The sequence below is a fragment of the Mus musculus genome, chromosome 2 (genome assembly GCF_000001635.26).
Source record: "Mus musculus strain C57BL/6J chromosome 2, GRCm38.p6 C57BL/6J".
NCBI classification, from domain to species: domain Eukaryota; kingdom Metazoa; phylum Chordata; class Mammalia; order Rodentia; family Muridae; genus Mus; species Mus musculus.
Window position 1 is genome coordinate 148,422,958 of NC_000068.7, and position 24,361 is coordinate 148,447,318.

The 24,361-nt window shown below is 43.1% G+C and overlaps 1 protein-coding gene across 1 annotated transcript; it reads right to left on the reverse strand.

Annotated features, from left to right (window-relative positions):
- Positions 1 to 13,693: 13,693 nt before the first annotated feature.
- Positions 13,694 to 20,578, reverse strand: Cd93 (CD93 antigen). Its single transcript, NM_010740.3, has 2 exons — positions 18,558 to 20,578; positions 13,694 to 18,310 (listed from the first exon to the last, which is right to left on the reverse strand). The coding sequence occupies exons 1-2, from the start codon at positions 20,465 to 20,467 to the stop codon at positions 18,286 to 18,288; spliced, it is 1,935 nt and encodes a 644-aa protein (NP_034870.1). The 5' UTR covers positions 20,468 to 20,578; the 3' UTR covers positions 13,694 to 18,285.
- Positions 20,579 to 24,361: the final 3,783 nt, after the last annotated feature.

Below are 24,361 nucleotides of genomic sequence, written 5' to 3' on the forward strand. Positions count from 1 at the left end.
AACCACAGTTTCTGTCCTTGGGCAAAGTTATTCCAAGCCCTTTCCTAATGTGATAGTAGAAATATACATACGTTTAAGTGAAGATAAATGAAATTTTAGAATTTTAACAGAAAGAGAAGTAGAACAAGCACTGATGTCATGAAGTTGAAAGTCATAGCAGGATGCAAGGAAGAGAAAGGGCTGACTTTGGATGCTGGGGTATTCAGAATTCACAAGCAGTTATGCTCTGCCAATCTCTGGCCTTCTTGTGAGGGTACATGAAGAAATTCCCATTAGATTCTGCCACTACAGTGGGATACTGACTGCGCTGCTGAATGTCAGCCTCACCCATATGAACTTGAACAAGGTTTGAGTGTGGATTGCTTGTTATTGACTCCCAGATAATTCAGCTTCAAAGCCTGGACTCAATTATAAATTAAATATCATTATTAAATTCTGTGAGAAACAAAGGTTATTAGGTCACACCTCTTAAGGCAGAGTCAACAAGCCCTTTCTGCTAAGGACCAGATGTCAGATCCACTAGCCTTTGCAGGCCATTTGGTCTCTGTTGTTACAGCAGAGAAGCTGCAACAGACCATATGTAAATGAATACATGTGGCTGCCTTCCAGTGCAACTTGGTTTATGGACTGTGAAATTTTATAATTCTCACGTACCATGAGATATTTTTCTTCTGTTAATTTTTCCTAAACATTAAAATATGTAACAACTATTTTTATTGGCTCACAGGCTGCATTAAAAACAGGCAAGAGGACAGATCGGGTCTACAGAGCATCAATTTTTCAACTTGCTTTACACACACTTAAAAAAAAAGAATCTCAGAAGACACAGCATTTGCTTACAAAAGTTTCCTCAAGTTGAAGAAAGAAATAGAAGGGAGGAACCCAATGACTAAGAAACATTTTATTTAAAAAGTATGAAATAAAAGTCTTTACCCACTAGAAATGTTGAACAAGTCATGGGAGTTAGAGAGACATTACTGACTATGAAGGAAGAGGAAGAGAAGAAAAAAGCAAAATTCAATAGATATTTGAAAACTTGAAGATGAAAAAGGAAGGATGAAGAGGGTTTTCTCTGTACTATAGGACAAGAAAGAAATGCCATTCTGTGTCTTTAGTAAAAGGAGAAGCTCCTTGTACTGCCCTTCCCTCAACAAAACCGTGATCTCAGTAGCTCCAAATCGTAGTTAAGTCCCATCCTCGCTGGATACTGGGAATAGCTCATCATGTGACCTACTAAAGTCTGAGACTGAGTTCTAGCCTCTGAACTCACCACCACCAAAGTGTGGTAATTTATATCATGTTTGGCTGTTAACAAGATTCATCTTTCCTATATACCAAGGAGCTTCTGTCCTCCAATTAGGTCAGGCAGAGTCCGTCAACGGGAGCCATAGTTTCTGACCCTTCAGATTTCACACTTGTGTACAGTCCATTGTGTGAGTTCCTGCTCTAACTGCTCTTCAATGCACTTGGCTATTCTGACACCATATATGTATTTTTTAAAACTTAAAAAATATCTGTTGTTAACAGTGAGTAGCACATTCTTTTCAATGATACGGTGTACACAGTTTCAATTGATATGACAGCTAGTTCCCACAAGCAAGTGGCTTATAACAACACATATTATCTTATAGCTCTGAAGGTCTGAAGGCAAGAGGTCCAAAATTCCAGTCCACAGAGCTGAAGGCCTTCCAGAGGATCCAGGCAGAATCTTTTCCTTGTCTTTTGTTGGGGCTACCAATCGCTTTCTCGTTCTTCAAAGTCAATATCACAGAACATCTTAAATTCCCCCCTTTCTTATTCCTCGCTTCCTCCCTTCTTCCCCAACTCCATCATCACTTCTCTTGATTGACTCTTCTGTGGCCCTGTTCTACCTTCTACAGACTCTATCGGTGCACTAATCCATCAAGCTAAAAGATTAATAACCAACCAAGTGGGGAAAAGCCTTCTTGCCCAAATGGTATAAAGTTCCTAGTATTTCTAGTACAGCCCATAAACAGATAAAGTATTTGGATTGCAATTTATGAACTCTTAAATGACCTAGTCACTTCTTTCTCCATTAAATTGACTATTTCCATTTTAAAACTTCTGTTGTCAGGTGGATTACTCACTGGGCAATGGATCAAAGTGTCAACATCTATATTGTAATTAAAGAAAATGTGTTTCTAGATTTTTGCCACTTTCATTGTGTTTCCCTTTAAAAGAACTTTCTGTGCACAGCATGGTGTTGGTACAGCCTGTGATGGGAGGAGTTTGCATTCATCTCAGGAACCTGTCGACAATGAGGGTCTTACATTGTAAGTGATCTGATGCACCAGGGTGTGCAGAACACATTGACAGTTGTGGTTATGGGGCTCAGTCTTCCTCAGATTCCTCTTTGGAGTATAAAGGTCTATTATGACATTTCATTTTCCAGGAATGGTGACATACATCCTAGCCAAAATCATGTAACTATGCCATATTACTCTAAGACCAATGGCAAAATCACATTTAAAATAACAAGCAAACAGTCTACATGCCTGACAACTGGGCAATTTAGAAATTTTCAAATTATTGAATCATTTTCTTAGAAATGTTATAAAACAATTACTCTGTAGATGCCCCTGGTGGAAAGTTCTAGAGTTCTTGTCATGTCCTGATGTTTACAGTTTTTGGTTAATATTTATTAGACCTGTATTATGTATCATTTCCCCTCATTCTTTCCATTTTCTGACAACTTGCTTTGTGTTAGGCATCATATCAAGTATAAATCAAAAATCATTTCCTTAAACTCTTATAACAAACAAGTGTCCACATTATTTTTATTATTCCCATTTTACAGAGGATGGAAACAAATGTAAGCAGATTAAATTGTCCAAAAGCACAGGGCATCTGTGAAACCAGGTTTCAGTTGTAAGTCATAAACACTGATATCCGGCCTGTAACCACATGTCTACCCTTGAAATGGCTTATGCAAAAGGAGACGTCAAAAGAAATATGAGCTTTTCTATTTTTATATACAGTGTGTGGGTCTGCCTCTGAGGTGTGTCAAGTCTTCATTAAGACAGTGTTGTGGATGGGGCATTGGATAAATTAAGATGCACAGGCACAGTATTCAAAATAGTCCCACAGCAGAAAGACCCATATGTATTAGTTTGTTTTCTTTTTCTGTAACAAAATGTTAAAGCAGGAAATGGTATAAAGTAAAGAGAGTCATTCAGCTCACAGGCTTTGGCAGATGGTGTCACATGACAAGAGTGCGTGAGAGGGTACACAGGGAAGTGGCTGAGCATGGCAAAAACCTTGCCATTAGCAACCCGACCTCATTTAAAGTACTACATTACTAAGCAAACTAACTCGCTCCCTGATATAGACCCTAATCTCTTGTAAGCCCTGTGTCTTAAAGAGTCCACTAATTGCTCAGTATAATAATGGGAACCAAGCTTCCAGAACACAAGTTATAGCACCAGATTCTAATCAACAGGACAGCGGATGCATAGTGGCTTATTGAGCTTAAAGAACTGAATGTGTGACTGAATCTCAAACATTACACTTAACACAGAGCCAGGTCATGACATCAACATGAGCATGTATTTCAACTCTACCTGGCTTTCTGGAATAGCGAATCTCCCTGAGCCCAGCCTTTTCTCTCAAAATAAGGATGAAGCCTACATCATGGGGTTGGGAGTGCCTTCTTCAGATCTTCATCCATATCTTCTTCCAGTTGGTACAGATTTTTTCAACTTTGAATTTTCTTGCCCTTTCTTCCACAGCTTCCCTTCCAACTTCAGGTCTGTAGAGTGCTGAAATCCTTTCTTCACAACTCCCTCAATATCAAGATAAGTTCAAATATGACTCTCAATTGATGGCCTACTGTTCACGGGGTGGGGGGGAGTGTCAAATGACAGAGTAAGCATCGTCCCTGGGTCCAGCCTTTTGCATACAGCAACACTGTAATTAAAGCACTTGCTTTTGTTTGGCTTGCAGTTTCTGTATCACCATACACTTTGGCGCATACCACAACATCACTCCACCACTCGGTGAACTCCTAACACCCAAGAGAAGCAAAAGTGAACAGTATAATACAGCTGCTGTGTGAGTGATAGGCTGAGTGAATTCAAAGACAAACTACCAACAACTTGGATGATATATTTGCAAAATACCTATCTGAGCACGGACTGTTGTTCAAAGGCCACAAAGATTTCCTAAAACCCAACTGTAAGAAAACAAACAACGTAAGTGAAAAAATGGCCCAGAAAATCTTAAGAGACACTGATAGCAGGGAAGTATGTAAGCAACATATCTCATTGGGAACTGCAAATTAAAGCAGTGGTGTACCTTATACACCTATTAGAATAACTAAAATCCAACACTTGATGACATCTATGCTGAGAACAGTGTGGAACAGAATCATGGCCCTTGGTAGTGGGAATGCAGAGTGACTTGGATTCTCTCGAAGGCTGGCCATTCCTTACAAAACTAGACACACCCTAATTCTATCATCCATTAATCCCACCTCCAGGCATTTATGCCAATGAATTGAAAACTTAGTTTCACATAGACATCTGTATGAGAATATTTTAGTAGCTTTATTTTTGAGGGTCAAAAGTCAGAAGTAGCCACAGTGTTCTTCAGTGAATGAGTAGATAATTGGCAATAGAATATTAGCCATTGATTAAAATCAATAAATGATCAAGTCACGGAAATGGCTTGAGAAGCCCTAAATGCACTCTGCCAAGTGGAAGAAGCTAGTTTGAAAATGCTACACAGTAGGCAAGACACATTCCAGGAAAAAAATTGTGCAATCAATAAACAAAGCCATAGTTCTCAAGAGAAACAGGATGAATGGACAGAGCACAAGGGGCGTTCCTGCCACTAAACCTGCCATGTCTGATACTGCTGTGGTAGAATGTATAATTAACCACTCTGTATGTGTCAAAACCCATAGAGTATACAAGTTCCGTGTTAACAAGGGCTTGTGGCACACTCATCTGTAAGAGTCTGAGGAAGGAGGTTTGAAAGTTTGGAGCCAGCACAAGCTGAACAGCAAGACAGTATTTTAGAAACAAAGCAATGAGGCTAGATAGATGGCTCAGCATTTCACAACATATACTGCTCTTCCAGAGGACCTTTGTTTTGTTCCTAGTACCCATGTCAGGCAGCACACAGCGGCCTCCAGCTCCAGCTCCAGGGATATGTGATGACTTTGTCCTCTACAGGTACCTGCATTTAAAAGCACATACCCACAGATAGATGTACACATGCATATAATTTTTAATTTTTTTTTAAAAAGCCAGGTGTGGTGGTGCACACCTTTAATCCCAACTCTTAGGAGGCAGAGGCTGGCGAATTTCTGAGTTCGAGGCTAGCGTGGTCTACAGAGTGAGTTCCAGGACAGCCAGGGCTACACAGAGAAACCCTGTCTCAAAAAAACAACAACAACAACAAAACAAACACAAAACTTTTAAAAACATTTATTTAGTGTGTGTGTGTGTGTGTGTGTGTGTGTGTGTGTGTGTGTATGAGCACACGCATGCCTGGGTATCTATATGTGTACCATGTGCATACAAAAGTCCTAGAGGTCAGAAGAGATCGTTTTATCCTCTGGAAATAGATTATAGGTAGATATATAAGTAGATATATGTAGGTTCGAGGAACCAAATTCAAATCTTGTGTAAGAGCAGTTAAGCAATAATTGCTCTTAACTGCTAAGCTCTTTCTCCAGCACCCCTCCCAAAGAAAATTCCAAGAAGAGTGCCTTAATGGGTGGACCTTTTGCATGAGACTGAGAAATATAGATGTTATCTGGCAATCATGAGACTGAAAGTCACACACTGGTGATGAAAGACCACAGAGACAAAGAAAGTACAACGAACAGCCACTGCAGAAGCCCTCATTTGGATACTCTGAATGTCTCATTTTAAGAAAAACACAAATGTTTTGACCATTAGACTTTATCATATAGAAGCAATTTCACTGTTAAATATAGTTTTTATACATAATCAGAATCAGATTAAAGTATCTACAAGATATTTTGGCCCTCTATATTTGTACATTATTCATTTACAATACATCTTTTAATATACATGTGTAAATGTAAACATAGAGGCAAATGTCCCACCAGAAGAATTTTTAGTAGAACAGCAGCTTAGCCTATTATGAAACTAATTTCCTTTAACAAACTCTTAGAAATATTTTTGGGTTGTTTTCTTGTTTGTGAAGCTGGTGCATGGGTTGGTTCCAACTCAATGTGACTCCAGATTTTGAAATAATGAGGCTCAAATGAGTCATCTTTTCCTTTGCTCAGAAAGAATAAATAACTCATGCTAAAGACCATTCAACATGCAATTAAAGTTAATAGACATCACTTAATTTCAGCCAGAAACCCTTTGAGCATCCAATCCAGTCCCAGCAAGCATTTAACAAGTCAAACTGGGCATCTGGTCTTTATGCAGTGGAAACAAAACAAACCCAAAATCCCTCTTAATGAAAAGCCATGACTTTATCCCAGATCCCAGTTCCACTATGAGCTTGGCACCTGTAGACTCTGCCAGAAGCTTTGCTATGGTTGTTTTTTCCTCATGAAGTTTAATAATAGGAAAGGTTGTCTCCGTAGTGAAGAAAAAAAAAAAAAAAAGACTTCCCTTAAAAAGCAGAGCCAGGTTGATTGGCTCTGTCTAAGAAGTAAATGCAAAAGGATGTGAAAGAAAGAGGCCAGTACTTTACATTTGCAAAGTTACCACAACATTGGAAGAACATGGCACTGGAGCAGCCTGGAGATCCTCCGGGATGAGTGTGAATGGCTGGGTATAGGTTAGTATAACTAAAGAGCTCCCTGATCGCTAGGCTCCTTTGTGTGGAAAGGCTTTCATGGCAGTGGTGTCACAGGAGTGGGTCTCCACAATCACTAACCCTGATTAGTGGGCTTGTACAAGGATCGACAGTAGAGAAGCACTAAGCCACTCAACACCACAAGAGATTCATTCACTCATTACTACCTCTGAAATAATAAAGCCTGAGGAAAACACATCTCATTCCTCTAGAAAAATTAATCAGGCTATAACTTGTAAACCTTTGTCTTCCTCATACATTGACAGGGAGCATTTTAAAATCAGTGTTATTATGCTGTAATTTGTATTCAATAAGATGTACCTATTTTCTGTTTAGGGTTTAATGAGTGCTGAAAATGCAAATGTCCATGCAGCCAACATCTGATCAAGATATGCCATCTCCATGGTTCTGAGAAGGTCCTTTAGTTCTTTGCAGTAAACCTCACTCCCCTCTCACGTAACTGCTTACCAACTTCTCTTATCAAAGATTAATTTTTGTTGTTCAAGAATTTAATGCAAGTTATTCCTAAGCATCTAGCTTTCCCTGTTCCTCTGAATCTTCCTTGATTGTTCATTAACTATGTGACACTTCCTAGTGAGGAGTGCTTCCCTCTATAGATAATCCTTGAGCATCTACAGTTTGCTGCTGATGGATGTCTGAATGGCTTTCAGGGACAGGCTCTACACATAAGCAACCTATGAAGATCTATATCCAAGGCTGCATAGGCTATGATTTAATTTCTATTAAATAACTACCTGGGAGCAGAATTGCTGGATTGTGAGGGTCTAAGAGGTAGACTGAATTTCAGTTTGATCCCCAGCACTGCACACTCTCATCTACCATACCCAAATCAAATGAATGTTGAGGGTGTGTTTAATTCTTTAAAAAAAAAAAATCTAGGGGCTAATTTTGAAGAGGCAGCATCACTGACCTTTCCAACAGCATATACACTAGTTCCAACTGAGCTTCTTCTGATGGCCAGATACGACCATAGGGCAACCTGTGAGTACCCCTACTCCCTCTTCTGCTACTACACACAAGCATAGCATCTGACAAAGGCAGAGAAGATGATCACACTGGGTAGGCAAGGAACATCAACGGGGTCTGCCTTCAATCAGGCAGATCCCATTGCAGTGTGGGCAACGATTCAGGGACTGCACTGAGTGTGTTTAGCACACTTGTGTTTGGATGAGGCAGGTATGCAGACACAAGTGTGCTTATTTGAACATAAAACATTGTCAAGATGCAATTATTGCTCAGTCTTCCACGTCTCCTGTTGAGAAGTCTCCTGTTAAGGGTCTCCTATGAGATCCTCACTAAAGGCTAAAATGCCAGCTTATTCATGACTTGTTGATGCATTTTTTTTTCATATTACAGCTTCCAGATGTTGTTCCTGTTAATGTTTAGCCGGAGTTAGTGAAACCTAGTGATTCATACCCAATATCACCATCTGTCATCTGTGAACAGATTTTAGAATTCTCTGCTCCAATGTCCCTACCACGGTTGGGGGAGCAGAAACACTACTTATTGTTCAACAAATACACGCTACTTTCATATTTAATAAGTTGTAAAATTTATATGATTTTCCTGATACTTGTCAGGAGCTATCTAGAAAAGGCTAAAGCTAGCAGGTGACTTTCCTGGAAGTGGCCTACCTTATGCATGGCTTAAGATAGGTGAGCTCTGAGAGGCAAGATCCCAAGAGACTTCATCTCAGGATTTCATCTTGTTGCTGATATGCCTTTCCTATCACTAAACAGAGCCTAGGGACTCCTGGGCATTAGTCTACCCTACTGAGCAGATTTGGTGCAGACAAACATAAAGATAAACTTTTATGAATTAATACTACTTAGATGGTAATGATTTTTATAGAATTCCTGATTTGATCTTAGGAAGAAAATTTTAAGAGATGGTTTTAGTTGTTTTGCTAGAAAGATGTAATAAAGTTAGAATCAAGAATAGACTGTGCCCACTCCTCCTAACAGTAAGCAAAGGCTGCATAATAAGAAATCCAATGAGTGTTCATACTTACACACAAAAGAGAAATAAGCTTGAGACAAATTTGTGTTCAAGGTAAAAAAAATCAGGTTCAAGGCTAAAGCCATAGGTGTGCATTATTAGGCAAGGACATGTAAAAACTTGCTATGAGCTTACAGTAGGAAACACTGCTTTGAACTTGTTATTGATGTCCTTCTGTGACTCCCCTCTTATGCAAAAATTTTTTCTGTGAGGTAGTTCTTTCTTACATAGACAACTTTTTGTCTGAAAGCTATAAATAGCTAAAAGCACTAAGGGGAGGTGGTGTAGCTGTTTTCCTTTTCACCTGGTGTGTGAGGTCTGTGTGAGGGAGTCCTCTCCTTTCCTGTCTTTTCTTTCTGGTTCAAGAAGAGTTAAAGAGTTCGGAGAGTCTCTCAGTTGGCCAGTGAGGGGCTCCTGGCTGACTTGCCAGAGAAAGGAACTCTAGCAATAAATCCTTTTACGTAATTCACCTACAGCTGGACAGATTGTGTTCACTTGCCAGAATTTAGCATTTATGTAATTACAGAACAGTAATAAAGAGTTAAATTTCCCTAGCACTTATTTAAGCATAGAGTTAAGTTTTTAGCACTTACTAAAAACCAGCAGCAGTTAATTACCAAATGTTTATCTATCTGTCTGTCCATATGTATGTATGCTTAAGAGTTAAAAGAGCTCAGAGTTTCTCACCAAACATTCTTGCCAGTCCCAGATAAATAAGTTGTGTTCTATCAGTAGTGTTGACCCCATAAATCGCCAGTTGCTGTCACCTTCCCTCTCTGCTATCAGCATGACTCCAATTGCCTACACTGCTCCCCCAGTCACTGCCTTCCCTGGGAAACCCTATAGATGCTGGGAAGGTCAATGGCCTTAATATTATGAAATAATATGAAATAATGTATCCTGCTCGCCTTCTGTCTAACTGTAGCTGAGACTGGAATATGAGTTAGGGTAGAATAAAGAATCAGCCTTTGCCCTCACAAGTGCCTTACACTTGCCAGGAAGCCAGGACATATAGCTACTTGACTATTGTGGTGAGGGAAATTAGAGAAATTCCAAAAGCCAATTCCTTTCTCAGAGACTGAGGTCCCCTGAGGGAAGGAGTTAGTAAGGAATAAGTATTGAGGACTTAGAAACCAGGTATAAGGAACACAAGTGTTCCCCTAGCAGACTGTAGCCAGTTGTTGAACTTAGGTCAAATTCTACCTGATAGTGTCTCATCTGCACTCTGAGACCCTACTACTCCAAGAGGAAAGTCACTGTGTTCAGTATTTGGTCACCTGAAACTTTTGGGACTTACCATCTATAGCATCTGAACAGCTCTTTATCACTGCTCAATAGGAGCTGGGTATCCAATGAGATACTTCATATGTGTTTGCATAGTTATCCCATGCTTCCAGTGACATTATTGCCCCTCTTGTTGTTTCCATGAGGTATTTTCATGGAGGTGCAAGGGAGGATTAATAAGGAGGGTGGATGGAAAGATCTGGAGACCAGATAGGCATGATGACCAATGTCCAGGCAAGCAGGGGTGCGAGCTTGAATGTAGACAGTTCCCACAAGTAAATACAAGGCAAAGGAGCAGCCAGAGAGGTACCTGAAGGGTCTCAGGAGATGGGTAGTCAGGAAATGCTCATGGAAAGTGCAGGCCTCCAACAGTATCCTCAAGGCCTTGAAATGATTCATGCTGCCTCTGACTGCGATCTCCCAGTCAGTCAAGTATTTGGTATGAATTTATCAAGTATCATCACATGTCAGTCCCTGATCTGGATGGCTGTAACGTATTAGAGACCAGATGTAGGGGCAGCCTAGTAGGGTATACTTTCTAATAGATCAGAGACTCTCAACCTTCCTAATGCTTTAATACACTGCCTCCTCTTGTGGTGACCCCAACCATAAAATTATTCTTGTCACTGCTTCATAACTGTAATTTTGCTACTGTTATGAATCATAATGTAAATATTTTTGGAGATCGAGGTTTGCCAAGGGAGTTATGACCCACAGGTTGAGAACCATTGTAATGGATCAACATAGTACACTACCATTCAGAAGGGAATGTATAAACTAAACCTCTAGGCACCCACAACCTTGGAAATGCAAATAGTGTGGCTTCATAGAAAAAAAAAACAAAAAAATTATTAGATTAAAAAGAAGAAAGAAACAAAAAAGAACCCACACAAAGTGAAAGGTAGCGCCTTGTGATGAAACAGTGATATTAAAAGGGGAAAATTACAATAGAATAAAACCTTATTAAAGTCAGACATGTAATTTGAATTTGCAGTTATAGTAAGAAATTATAACTACAAAAGCAGCAACCTACCAAGTATGTTTTCAGTCACTAATACAACACAGCTCTTTCCAGAACCAGAACTGATAAAACCCTGGGAGATTTTGACAGACCTTAACATGGAAGGAAGACTGCTCAGCAAGTCCTGGAGGGCTGAGCAGCAGTGGGCAAAGTGCGGTAGAGGAGGATGTAGGAATTAAATTCGCACGGCACTCTTGTGTGGCAGGAGAGTTGGTAGTTTTGACAATGAAGGAAAAATATTTCTGTACATGATCTTAGGGGAGGGGCAAGATCCTGGAAAGTAAAAAAAGATAAAATTTAACATTCTTATTTTTAGTTACCACTTTACTGTCGAATTTTAATTGCGAAGGATCCAATGTAACAGAAGTAGTCATAGGCTCAGCTTATGGCTTCATACATATTCTTCTGAACATTGTGTTTAGCTTAATATGGAAGAGAGAAGCTGCATTCTTCAGCATAAGAGGACATGAACACTAGACAGAGGATGTGTTGTCTCCATGAGGGTCTACCCAGACACTTTGCTTCTTCAAATATGGCCAAGGTGATCTGTGTGACTTTGAGGAAAAAAGTCCTACTGCAGCTGAAGCGAGAGCTGTGATAGCTGATCCCAGGGACCATCACCACCGCAGCGGCTGACCCTGCTCCATTGTGTTCTCTCTCCTCTCCTCCCCTCCCTTCCTTCTCTCCTCCCTTCCTCCTCCTTCCTCTCCTGCCCTCCCTTCCCTTCCCCTCCCCTCCATCCCTTCTCTCATCCCTTCCTCCTCCTTCCTCCCCTCCCCTCCCCTTCTTCCCTCCCTTCTTTGCTTTCCTCCTCCTTCTTCTTCCTTCCATCAATTTAAACACTATGAACCAGGGTGGAACATAGGAAATCAGATCAGTACCCAAGAAAACGGAAATGAATCTCAATTAAAAACAAACAAACAAACAAAAACAACAAATAGGATTAATTGAGACACAGTGGCTGTGACCACCTCTAGCAGTGTGCTTCCTGGAGGCAAGACAGTGCCCTCACTGAGCTAAGCAGCCCGGTGAAGGTCTGTCAAATTGAACTTCTTTGAATAATTTTTGGTCTAAAAACTTATTCAGTTCTTTTAGTTTGTCTTTTCCTGCTTTCTTCTTTCCTTTCTCCCTTCCTTCATTCCCCCTTCCTGTCTTTGCTCCGTCCTTTTTTAAATTTCACGTTATTTTCAAGAAAGACTCTCATTACATAGCTCAAGCTGACCATGAACTTGTCTTCTGACTCTCCCTCTCAAGTTCTCAGATAGTGTGTACCACCAGCCCTAGATCTTTCTTCTCTTTTTCCTATGAAAAGGATCTCCCTGGGAACATCAAGAGGCTTGAAGAACAAGTCCAGAGACTCTCTTCGAAAGCCTGTGTCACATGAAAATACCATTTAGAGGAAGTCTAAGCTGAGGATGTTTTGGTTTGGAGGCATGTTTTTCTCTGATACTACTCTCCCTTCTTATTAAATACATTTAAGCATTGGCCGAGAACTTAGCATGCTCACTTAACTCAACTGAATACCACAGAATGTCCGCACTGTCTCTATGACTCTTCAATCTCAGTCAACTGTCTGATGACAATGAAGATGTACCACGGATACAAGTAACTCTGTATATTGAGCATTTGGGTAAACACTTTTGACAAGACTTACCTGACATCTAAGTAATTTACAGGAAGGAGAAGATGCTGCTATTAAAATGGGAGCTTTCCCTAAACCAGGGAACATTGATCTCTGGTTGATTCATTATGAAATAGATGTTAAGATTGTGTGTTTGTGTTTGTATGTTGTGTCTATGTCTATAGGGTGTGTGTGTGTGTGTGTGTGTGTGTGTGTGTGTGTGTGTGTTGGAAGTCTCAGAATAAATTGAGATTTCCCAATGTGTCAATGTATTTTGTTAGCGGCTTAACTACTAGAAGATCTGCTTTATTTAATTTTAATGGATATTTATTGAAATTGTCCTATGTGATTAGCATTATAGAATAGAGCCCTTTATCTCACTTAAACCCTTCTTTACCAAGCACACCATCTGAAAATCACGAGTTATCATCTGCTTCCAACAACACAAAATCTCCGTGAGATCTTTGCAGCCCAACAAGCAATGTTTCTGTCTGCCCGTTCAATTAGTTAAGTAAACTGACCGAGCTTCACTGACAAAGCAGTGATAATGCTCTGTGATAATTACAGGGGGTGCTTTCTCATCACACCAATTGGCTGCATTTAATCCCCCACCAGGCATCACTCAGGCAATCAACAAGATACTGGGAATTAAAGGTGGCCATGGCGACCAGGCTGAAGATGCTAAATCTGGAAGGAGGCCTAGAGTTTGCTCTCAGCTGCTTTGGACACTGCACCGCTATAGTGCAGTCTCACTCTGCAAAGTCACTTCCGGAGAGACAGCACCAACAGAGACCCATACCAGCATTCCTTCCAGTGAGAGGCAGAAATAAGTCCATCAAAGTAACTCTTTGCAAAGGGGAACATGAATTTAATAACCACAAAGAAAGGTCTGCCATGTACTTTAAGTTGCCACAAATGACACAAAACAAGTTCAAAACAAATATTTTTTCAGAGTTTATTAGGAGAGGTGCTTAACAGAAAGCTCAAAGCATGACATAGCTCCCACTTTTTAAAGGCAACCCTGTGACTCCCCTCAGAATGTTATGTTGTAGCTCTAAGGAGGAGAGTAACCTGTGAGCCTTCCCTACCCACATTCTGGGCAACATTCACTGAAAGACTAAAGTCACTCTTGCCTGAGCATCCCACAGTTCCAGGATGCATGAAACAGATTTCAAACGCACATATTTTAAAATATTTATGTTCTTACTGAGGGCTTGAGGCGAAATTACTAACATTTACAATAACCCCTGACAAAAGGAAACAAGACTGACCACCACACAATTCAGACTTAATCGCTGATCTGCAAATGAACTTCAGCTTGGGGTGGGGGCGGAGTAAAAATGCAAAAAGAAGCCATTTGCCACATTGCAGACAAGATGGGAAGGAGGAAAGGTCCAGAGATCCCACCTGAAATAGATGGGTACTGTTGAGAACAGGTCAAAATGTGATGCAGTTCTCAACAAGTCCTTGCCTAAGGGGTCACTGGGGGTATATAGTTGTTGACCCCATGGAGGATTGAGGTGTGTCTGTCCCCGTTTTGGATGATAGATTTCACAAACCATACATAATCAAAGCCTGGGTTTAGGAGCTGGGGAAGAGACAGATGTTTTCAGGGCGTCTATTTCAGATTCCCATGCTAAATCTATTGTTGGAAGGACATGGAAATATGCAGGGGCATTAAACCATTTTGCAGGTGCTAGAAAGCAATGCTTTCCTGTTTTCCCAATTCAGACAATGGGGAAGCTAAGAAGAAAAAAAATAATAGGAAAAGGCTTTCCTATATTTGCTTTCAAAAAATATGTTATTTTGAATGGAGTAATCTTTTTTTTTTCCTTTTTTGGTCAAATCTCATCTCTGTTCCTTTAGTTTGGGCAGAAATATTTATGAGAAAAGAGAGGCAGAACAAAATGACCTAGTGATCCCATCCACCTATTGAAAGTTTGGTTGGTGATAACAGTCCACGCGAGGCTCATGGTTAGGAACTCAAAGAGGAGGAAAACTTGATGAGGAGGTAAAGAGTTCTTTCTCGGCAGCTTGCCCTGCACTGTGAACATGTACTCAAAAGTATTTGTGTTTCATTCCACATTATCCAGTGCTCTGGGGAAGGAATCAGGGTAGACCTTCCCAGAGGCTTACTCGGTTTCCCCGGGTATGAAGCTGAAGGAAAGCAGCCCGCTTCTCTTCTTTCTGCTCCTCTTCTGTCTGGCCTTTTTGCTCTCAGTTAGAGACAGGTGGGATTCATCCAGTTACTGTCATTAATAAAACACCATGATGATGCGTAGCACCCTGAGCTGGTGATGACAGTGATGGTGACGGTGGTGGTAGTGGTGGTGGTGATGGTAGTAATGATAATGATAAGTGGGTCTCCAAAGCCAGAAAATGCATACATTTGGGGTTGCATCAAAGCCATGCTAGACACCAGGGAAAACTGAGGCTAGACTTCCTTTGCAAATAGTGTTTAGGGCTCTCTCTCTCTCCAGGCACTTCTTTCTGAGTAGTTTGTTTGTTTGTTTGTTTGTTTAACTCCTCAAATTACTGGGGGTGAGGAGGTATTGCTTTTTGACTATCTTTAATAATGAACAAAAATAATGCAAGGTACTAGGAGTATAGGGATCCTGGAAGGCTAGTGTCTACCATACTCATGTGCTGGCTACCATCGCCAGAACCACATAAAATACAAAGGACAGTGATGGCCACCTACAACTCAGTAATGGGTAGGCTGGAGGCCTGAAGGTATGCCCCTCCAAAATACAGTTTTTCCAGGTCTGGACTTAAGAAAATTCTGTTGCCAAGTAGTACTTCCTCTGGTCCTCACAGGCAGAGGAGTGTTCTGTCTCTGCTCACTGATGTCGTGGGTAGAGAAGGCATAGCCTAACACACCTTTGGTCCAGTAGAAGTTCACTTATTTATTGCTTTGCCTCTTAGATGCCCTAAGCCAGAATTTTCCAGTCTCAAGTATGAGGACAGCAAGAATATATGTGAGGCTGGGCAGTGGTGGCGCACACCTTTAATCCCAGCACTTGGGAGGCAGAGGCAGGCAGACTTCTGAGTTCGAGGCCAGCCTGGTCTACTGAGTGAGTTCCAGGACAGCCAGGGCTATACAGAGAAACCCTGTCTCAAAAAAAAAAAAAAAAAAGAATATATGTGAAAATAAAGCACCCATTTAGGAACAGTGAGTGGCTCCATTGGCTTTGCCACATGAGGTATGGTTCTCCTGAAGGCTTTGGCAGGTCAGGAGATGAGAGAGCTCTGTCTCCACGGGAGTGGCTCATGCTGAAAGCACACTTTGAGAAAATATGTTCCTCATCATTCCCTTCCCTGTTGTGGGTCCCACAGAGTGGATCCTGTACCCCTAGGAGTATTGGAAATGGAGCTTCATGTCTATCCCCTAAGTCATCCTGGTCAGTTGAAGTCCTACACAGCAGCCTGGGCATAGATCAAACACAGCTGTGGGGAGCCTAGATTCAGTTATCTTCCTCATCTCCAGCCATAAAGGTGAGCAGTTGAAGGCCTGGAGGTAAAAGTGATGCTTTTAGGGTCATGTCCGTATATGCAGATACTACCATGGCTCTAAATTCATCTGAATGATCTGAAAGGCTGGTAATGCTGGTCTGCTGGTAATGGATTAGCTGCCAATCTCAGTTATTGCCAGGGATCCTGTTCCAAACACCCAAACTTCAACTGAAAGCCAGATGCTGAGTTGATTTTTAAATGCACTCATTTCAGGCATCCCACTGAGCCCGATCTTTTTCCCATTACTCTCCACCTTGTGTTTTCAGAGAGAGAGAGAGAGAGAGAGAGAGAGAGAGAGAGAAGAGAGAGAGAGAGAGAGGGAGGAGAGAGAGAGACTAATAAAAATATCTTCATTTTAAATTGGCCAAAAAAAGGTATTTCTCTAATATATTTCTCTAAGATATTTCCAAAGGTCTTGAATCTGCTTGTTATTAACGTTCGATTCCTGGATATCAACTTGAGGGATGGGTGCCTTTGTTCCTAGAAACCAAAGTTCTCTAGTCTGAGAACAAAGACTCTGAATCTCATGATGGAGACACATTCCATGTCTCAGCTTTTCAAACAGCAGAGACAACTAAGATGAAGCCTCCCAGAGATACTGAAGTGACTCACCAGGGATGCCTTCCAGTCCCCAGACAGACCTGTGCAGCTGAAACAACATTACCGTCAGCAAGTTTAAGGGACACTTTTGCAAGTTTAAGGGACACTTTTGTAAATGGACACTTTGAAATAAACATGTCAATCATAAGATGGCTCTAAGCAGTTTTAAAGGCTGGACATTTTTTAGCTGTTCTCTCTTCCCCTTTCCCTTTCCCCTCTATCTCCTTTTTTTTTTTTTTAAGAAAAAAAAAGAGAGAGAGAGAACTTTCTTCATGACTAATCCTTGGTTTGGTATGTGTCACGCCAACAAGATAGGGCTCAAGTCCTCCAGATGTACTTTTAACTGTGAAGTGGACTAAGGTAAACTTAAATGGGAGCATTTAAAATAGAGCCCATCACCTGGCTCACACATCCTTTCCTTACGTTCAGAATGAAAGCCTCCTAAGGCTTTCTGAGCCTACAGTACCAGCTTCCAGTTAGGGACAGTATAAAGGTAGACAGGGTGCCCTGCAGTGGAGTTGGGGCCTGTGCTAGCGCAAAGACAAATGAATCTAGGAGTTTTGTTATTGTTTCTCAATAATCAGGTGTGTGTTAGCATCAGTTCATTCTGATATTTTCATTCAAATATCTGTTAAAACAATCCCCTCCTGCCTCCCCCTCTGGATTATGCTTTTACCAAGACCTCTCACTCACTTGAAGCAACTTCCCAACTTGTAACTTTGCTTGCCCATAAACCCAAGGCTATCAGAAAGTTAAGAGTGAGGGGATACAATATCTAAACTTCCTGCCAGCTTACTCCCTAAGCAGTTGGTTGAACTTCCTCTCATTCTGACAGTTTCAACAATACCAAGGGGGCTGGGGGGGGGGGGGGGACGTGAAGGGGAAATGCCAGAAGGCAAATGTACACAAAGGCAGCCATCCTGAAAAAGTCCCTATAGGAAGGGTAGAGCACTCTCACCTAGTTAAGTAGTTTTAAATTGGTTTGCTGTCTGTCCTGTGATGGAAAGGAACTGTTTCCATTGTAATTAGCACCAGTAACTCCTTCGATGATAAATCAAGTGATAAGAAAAAACTTTGAAGCCCCATCCCCCCACCCTGTCCCACCCCTCTGACTCCTTTCCCCCTAATTAGGAACCAGAGGAACCAGTTGCTATTGGATTTGAAAAGGGTGTTTGAGTGAGGTCTGTCAATATCCACAAAACTCCCCACAATGACAAACCAACACACAGCTTTCACCCCCAGACATATCAAAGGCACCAAGAAAATACCTGCCTATCCCAAGCCACCAGGTTCTTAAGTGGAAGGTGCACAATTTTTTTGCTGAGAGTCCAGTCAAGTCATTCAGAATGATGTGGCTTCCCCCTCATCTAAGAAGGTAGCTCTGAAGGTAGTGGCAGCTGTCTCTAAGGCCACATAGTCTTCAGCAGTCTGTCCCTGGTGTTGGGCTGTGGAAAACAGAAGATTACAGTGTGAGATGCCATGGAACTCTGCCATATCTGCATCCTTGGTCCCCTTGCCGCTACTCCACATGAACTCATAGGACAGATAGGCACTTTTGGACTGGGCTGCTGAGGTTGGCTTTAAACAACAAATGGCCTGCTGACTGTTTGTCTCTGCTCTCAGTTCTGTGGTCTGTGCCTCCCAGGCCTACATCTGGCTGCCCAGCTACCCAAGTAACCTATGGCACTTTACCTGTACTGATTCTCCGGGGCTTGGCTCTCTGCTCGCTCTGGAACCCAGGAATAGCTGTCGGCTGCATTCTGAGGCTTCTTCTCTTTTATCTCCTCCTTCTTGGCTCTCCGTTTATGATAAATGAGAATCCCTAGGGCCAGCACCAGCAAGAGTGAGATGGCCACCACCGTCCCCAGGATGTAAAACAGAAGCAGGTTCTGCCCATCGGTGTCACTGTGTGCAGACACAGAATCTTCATGTGTCGGCTTGCTGTGGCCGGAGGTCGTGGGGAGGTATGTGCCCAACTCGAACCAGACATCAGATACTTCACTAGGGATTTCTATTTCTAGTGGAACAGAGGCAGTGGGAATATCTGATTGGACGAAGAGACCTGTTGTCTGTGCTCTGTTGGAGACATCCTTAGAGCCACTAGGAGAACTGGGCATTTCAGTAGGAGGCATAGTACTCTCCTTTCTGTCATCGTTGTCTTCCTTTTGGGGAGGCCTGGCTGGTAGTTCAGAAAACACAGTGCCCCTGCTACAAAAGACCCCATTGGGAGCCAGCTCCCAGCCTGGCGGGCAGCCACACCTGAAGGAACCATCTGTGTTGAAGCACAGGGAATCACATGGATTGCCCCTTGCGTCCGAACACTCATCTATATCCTCACACTGGGTACTGTCTTCCCCAGACACAATATAGCCCTCTTTACAGGAGCAGTAGAAAGAGCCATCAGTGTTGATGCAGCCTTGGGCACAGGGCGAGTTGGCAGCTGCACACTCATCCACATCTTCACAGGCCTCTTCCTTGGGGCCACTGGGTTGGTAACCAACCCAACATTCACAGTGGAAGCTCCCTAGAGTGTTGACACAATCCTGGGCACAGGGGGAGTCCTGGCACTCATCTATATCCACACAGTGCACTTGGCTAGAGTCCAGCTGGTAGCCGCTGGGACAACGGCAAGTGTAGTTTTCACTGAGTGGTACAGAATGGCACATGCCACCTCCTGTGCATGGGTTTGAGCTGCAGGGGTTCCTGGAGGCACAAGTTACTAGATCATCCAGCAGTCGAAATCCAGGCCGGCAGCCGCAGCGGAAGGAGCCATCGCCACCTTCGAAGCAATCCTGCTGGCAGCCCCCGTTGTTGAAACTGCAACCAAACTTGGGGCTGACACAGAGTGGGCCTGAGCTGCCCCAGTGAAATATTCCTGGAGTCTTTTCATTGCATAGGAAATAGTGGGTTTCACTCTTAGCTTCATCCCCACAAGCTACATTGGCTACAGAGGCAAAAGGCACAGCCTCCAGAGAGGAGGTAGTGGCCTGGAAAGGGGTGGTATAGGTCACCCGCCCTGGACCACCCAGCGCCAGTGGCCTACACATGCCTTTGAAGTTGAACTTGCACAGGAAACCTTCAATGCTGTTACCTGGAGCTTCGGGGGTCCCACAGGGACTCTCATGCCACTTGGGCAGATGGCTGGGGTGAGGTGTCAAGGACAGGTCCAGTATGAGGGACACACAGCGTTTAAAGATACAGGAGCTCTTGCTGGCTTTGTACCAGTTTGAATAAGCTGTGTCCTCTCCACCACCCACCCAGCTGAAGCCCCTCATTGGCAAATCATGGTACGTACAGTTGCCCTTCTCTCGCTGGAGCCCGATCCAGAATTTGCCCATCTTTGCTTCCAAGGGTGCCTTGGTCTTCAGGAGCTGAGTCAGGGCTTGCTGAACATGCCGGGCCTCCTCCTCACTCTTCACGGTGGCAAGATTGCCTCCATTCTCATTGCAGCGATGCTGGGCTTCAGCGGCACTCAGCTTGCCCCAATGGGCTGTATAGCAGGCAGTCCCCTCGCACACCACAGCCTGTGAATCAGCAGCAGCCCCTGCCCAGGGCTGGCCAAGGAGCCCCAGCAGCAGGAACAAACCAGTTGAGATGGCCATTCTTCTGTGTCTCCTTCTGGGAGGGGCTAGACTCCCCTGCGGTGACAGCAGCAGCCGGTGGAACCTGGACCTTGACACCAGGCTGTGCTCTGAAGGGAGCAGAGGCGCACTGCTGCTTTCACACTACCACAGCTCTGGCATTGAGAAGGTTACAAAGACTCGCTTTTCACGTCCTCCTGACCCAGGGCGCATCCTGTGCTCTCCTACTTCTTATTTCTCACCGGATGCTGGGGTTTCCTGCCATGAATAGCCTTCTGACTCCTGTTGCCTTCATCACGGTTTTGTTGTTCAGAGGGCAGTCTCTGGCTCAGAGCTGTGGAAACACAGAGGATCCAAGAGATATGGCTGCTTTATTTTGAGTCCGTTCACTTTCCCATACCACAAAGAGCCCCAGTGGCATGCTGTCCAGTGAGCAGAGACTTTGGGGGGTGGGAGGGTAGAGACTTGAAAAGTATCATCCAAGTAACCCATGATAAAATTCCACTTCAGATTGCAAACCACCAGAAGGGAAAGAAAAATATGTGACGCTTGAGACACAAGGGCATGGAAAGATTATAGTTTTCGGCCTTTTTTAGAAGCAAACTGGATCTGCTTTTTTTTCCTATCTTGTACCCTGTCTCTGTTTTTGGAGTCGTTTTTTTCTTTTATTCTTCCCATCATGAACTTTAAATAGACAGGAAGCTTTTAAATAGGATTTTGGCTGTGGGAATTTCTGGGTTTCCAACAATGTCAATCTCCATGAGAATATATATATTTTTTAAAAAGGTGAAAATAGTTTTCAGGGTTTCCTAGTGCACTATAAATGAAGTGTCAGGGTCCCCAAAAGATCAGAAAGATGGGAAAATGAACCTGGCCTGCCTTGTCATATTCCCTAACCCAAGGCTTAGGCGGAGTTCAAAGGCACAGGAGCACAATCAGAGGCTGCAGCTCAAAATCACGATGTAAGAATCAACACCCGGGCAGGCGTTACAGCTCACAGCACCTGGGCCAAGGCCTGTCTCAATCAAAGCTAGCCACTGGAAGGTGGAAACTACGTTTAACTGCCCCTGTCCCCAACCACCACCATATTCTACTTGACCCCAGCTAGACTCAGAGTCTAACACTTTGGAGAAAGTGTTAGATTAAGAGATAAAGGAAAGTAGTAACAGAATGAGGCCACACAAGTGTGCTAATGAGCCCAGCCTCCTAAGATAGGTTAAAAGCCACTTCACAGAGTCATCCCAGTGGAGGCAGGATCCAGCTGAGGCAGGATTCTGGGCAGATCTTGAGCACTCACTCCTCTATTGCTGGCAGCTGGCTACACTGTTCTCTCACTTGCTTTTGAGGTCACTTTGCAATTTCTAGTCTTGGCCTGCCAGATCATATGCCCCTTCCAGAGGCAGGGCTTGACACGGGCAAATGTCCTGATAGATTTTTTGGGGTGGGGTGGGGGGGTGTTTTGTTTTGTTTTGTTTTCTTTATTAGATGCAATTTCTTCTTCCCAAGATGCCCACGGTTGTGAGTGTGGTCGTGACTTGCAAGAGGAAGCAACCCAAAAGAACATGTGAATTAAGAGATTTGTGTTACCACAGATCTCAATGTTAGTGGGAAGTGGGGAACTATGGCAACACTGAAAGGGAGAGGGAGGGGAGAGAAATAAGGAGAGGGAAGGACAGAGAGAAGATAGGGGGAGACTAGGGAGGAAGGGGGGAGAAGGATGGAGAGAGGAAGAGAGGATATCAAAGCTTTTATTGGGGTTCAGGATATTGTCTAGGCAGGTTTTTAGGGGAATGCTATCTGGAGTTCAGAACTAACAAGACCTGATTCCCAAGAATTCACTCAAACCTTTTCTCAGGTGTCCATAGCATTCCATCCACCTCATCATCCACTTAGCTACTCAGCCATGCACTAATCCATCCATCTACTCAGCCATCTACCAGTCTAATAACTTTTCATATTGGATACCAGGCTAAACACTAATTACAGGGAGGTATTCTTACCTTCATGATTTCAAAAAGTGACAAATGTGAACAATTCAGTATTGATTCACTTCATTGAAGGCAACATAAGGCAAAGCAAGGGGTGGCAGAAAAGACCATTATCAGAATCCGAAGCTGGTAGTGGGAAGTAGGCAGTACGGAAGGGAATAAAAAGGGCAACGGAGTTAGACTCTGAGGCAGTGGTTCTTTACCTTCCTAATGCTGTGACCCCTTAATACACTTCCTCATGCTGCAGTGACCACCCCCCCCACCATAAAATTATTTTCATTACTACCTTTTAACTGTAATTTTGCAACTGTTATGAATTATAATGTAAATATGTGACATTCAGGATATATGATATGTGGCTCCTGTGAGTCACTTAACTCCTGAAAGGGTCGCAACCACAGATTAAGAAACAATGTTCTAAGGGGAAGATATCTAAGAATGGGGCACATGTGGGAAAGAATATACACCATGGCCTTGTGGACAAGGGGTTGGTTGCACTGAGCCTAGAGCCTGAGGCATGGGAGGCAGGATACAGAAGACAGTAGAGCCCCAGGACATGAAATGATTTGGGATTTTCTTTGGAATCCTTTGGGGAAAACTGAAGAGATAACATAAGAACTTTTTGTAGACACTGAGAAGTGGAGTTAGGTGATGGTCAGCATGCAAACTTGGGCTTCCAGGACCAGAAAAGAATGTGGGGACTGTTCCAGAACAATCCCAAGCCTGGCGAGACTTAGCCTATAGTTCCCTATTTCTCCTTTGCAGTCTTGCTGAGTACTCTGAGCTTTTTTTCTGAATTGATTTTAAAAAGGTATCTCACATCTCACTGGAACTGGAATGATCAGTTCAGTCTCAGTTAGCAGCAGGTTTGTTGCTTAGAAGTCATTCCAGGATTTATCTGGCTTCTCTCTGTCTCTCTCTGTCTCTCTCTCTCTCTCTCCCTCCTGGAGGTGTAGAGACAAACTATGTAATAGTGTAGCCCACAGCATCTCCTACCATCCATAGGTGCCTGTGTATGCCTTTGTGGTTTCTTCTTCCTTGAGTGCACAATGATCACCTACTGTGTACTTGGCAGCATTGTCACCAACATGGTGGTGAGAGCATGGGCTGCACTGTGTTATGAGCCTTGTAGCAGATAGAATGGAGAAGGCGCAAGAGAATGATGGGAAACAGGGTGGCCCCAGTGACCTCAGCAGCTGCTGCCTTGGTGATGAAGGACACATTTCAACAGTGAGCCAGAAATCAGGGTGTCCCTGGGCAGAGGGTCAATACATTCCACAGAGCCAGCAGCTAAACACAGGGCAGGCCCAGGTTGAAAACCTAACAGATGCAGGGAAGCAGGTGGTGATTCATTCACAGAAAATGTATAACGGATGAAAACAAGGCTTTGTTGTGTTTTATAAGACAGAATAAAGAACCAGGATATGTTTGATAGAGATGCGGTAAGGTTCAGGGGAGGGGATGCCTCTAAGGGCCCATTCTGAGGCATCCCTTCCTCCTAAGAATAGACTTTATTTAGGACATGGAAAAGGGACTTGGGACAGGAGTGGAGACAGAGAGTGAGAAGTGGGGAGGGGAAGAGGAGAGGGAAAGAGAGAGAGGAGTAGAGGCCATGGAGAGAGTGTGGGAGGAGAATGAAGAGAGAAGGGACAGAAAGGGAAGAGAGTAAGAGGGTAAGAGAGTAAGCTAGGAAGAGAGTGAGGAGGGAACAAACAGCCTCTTTTATACTGAGCCAGGCATACCTGGTTGTTGCCCAGTAAGTGGGGTGGAGCCTAGAAGGAATGCTAACAGGTCTCTTTTTATTTTAGTGGGTAAACAAGTAAAGGCACTTTTGGACAAGCCTGACAACCTGAGTTTGAGCCCCCGGATCCACATAGTAGAAGAAAAACTGACTCCTATGAGTTGTCCTCTGACCTACACAAACACA

Bases quoted from the DNA above. Each gene is read 5' to 3' on its own strand.
- Cd93 (NM_010740.3), bottom strand. From the start codon at position 20,467: ATGGCCATCTCAACTGGTTTGTTCCTGCTGCTGGGGCTCCTTGGCCAG. The intron at 18,311-18,557 runs GTAAAGTGCCAT...TGTTTTCCACAG, and splicing joins GCCCCGGAGAATCAGTACAG to CCCAACACCAGGGACAGACT.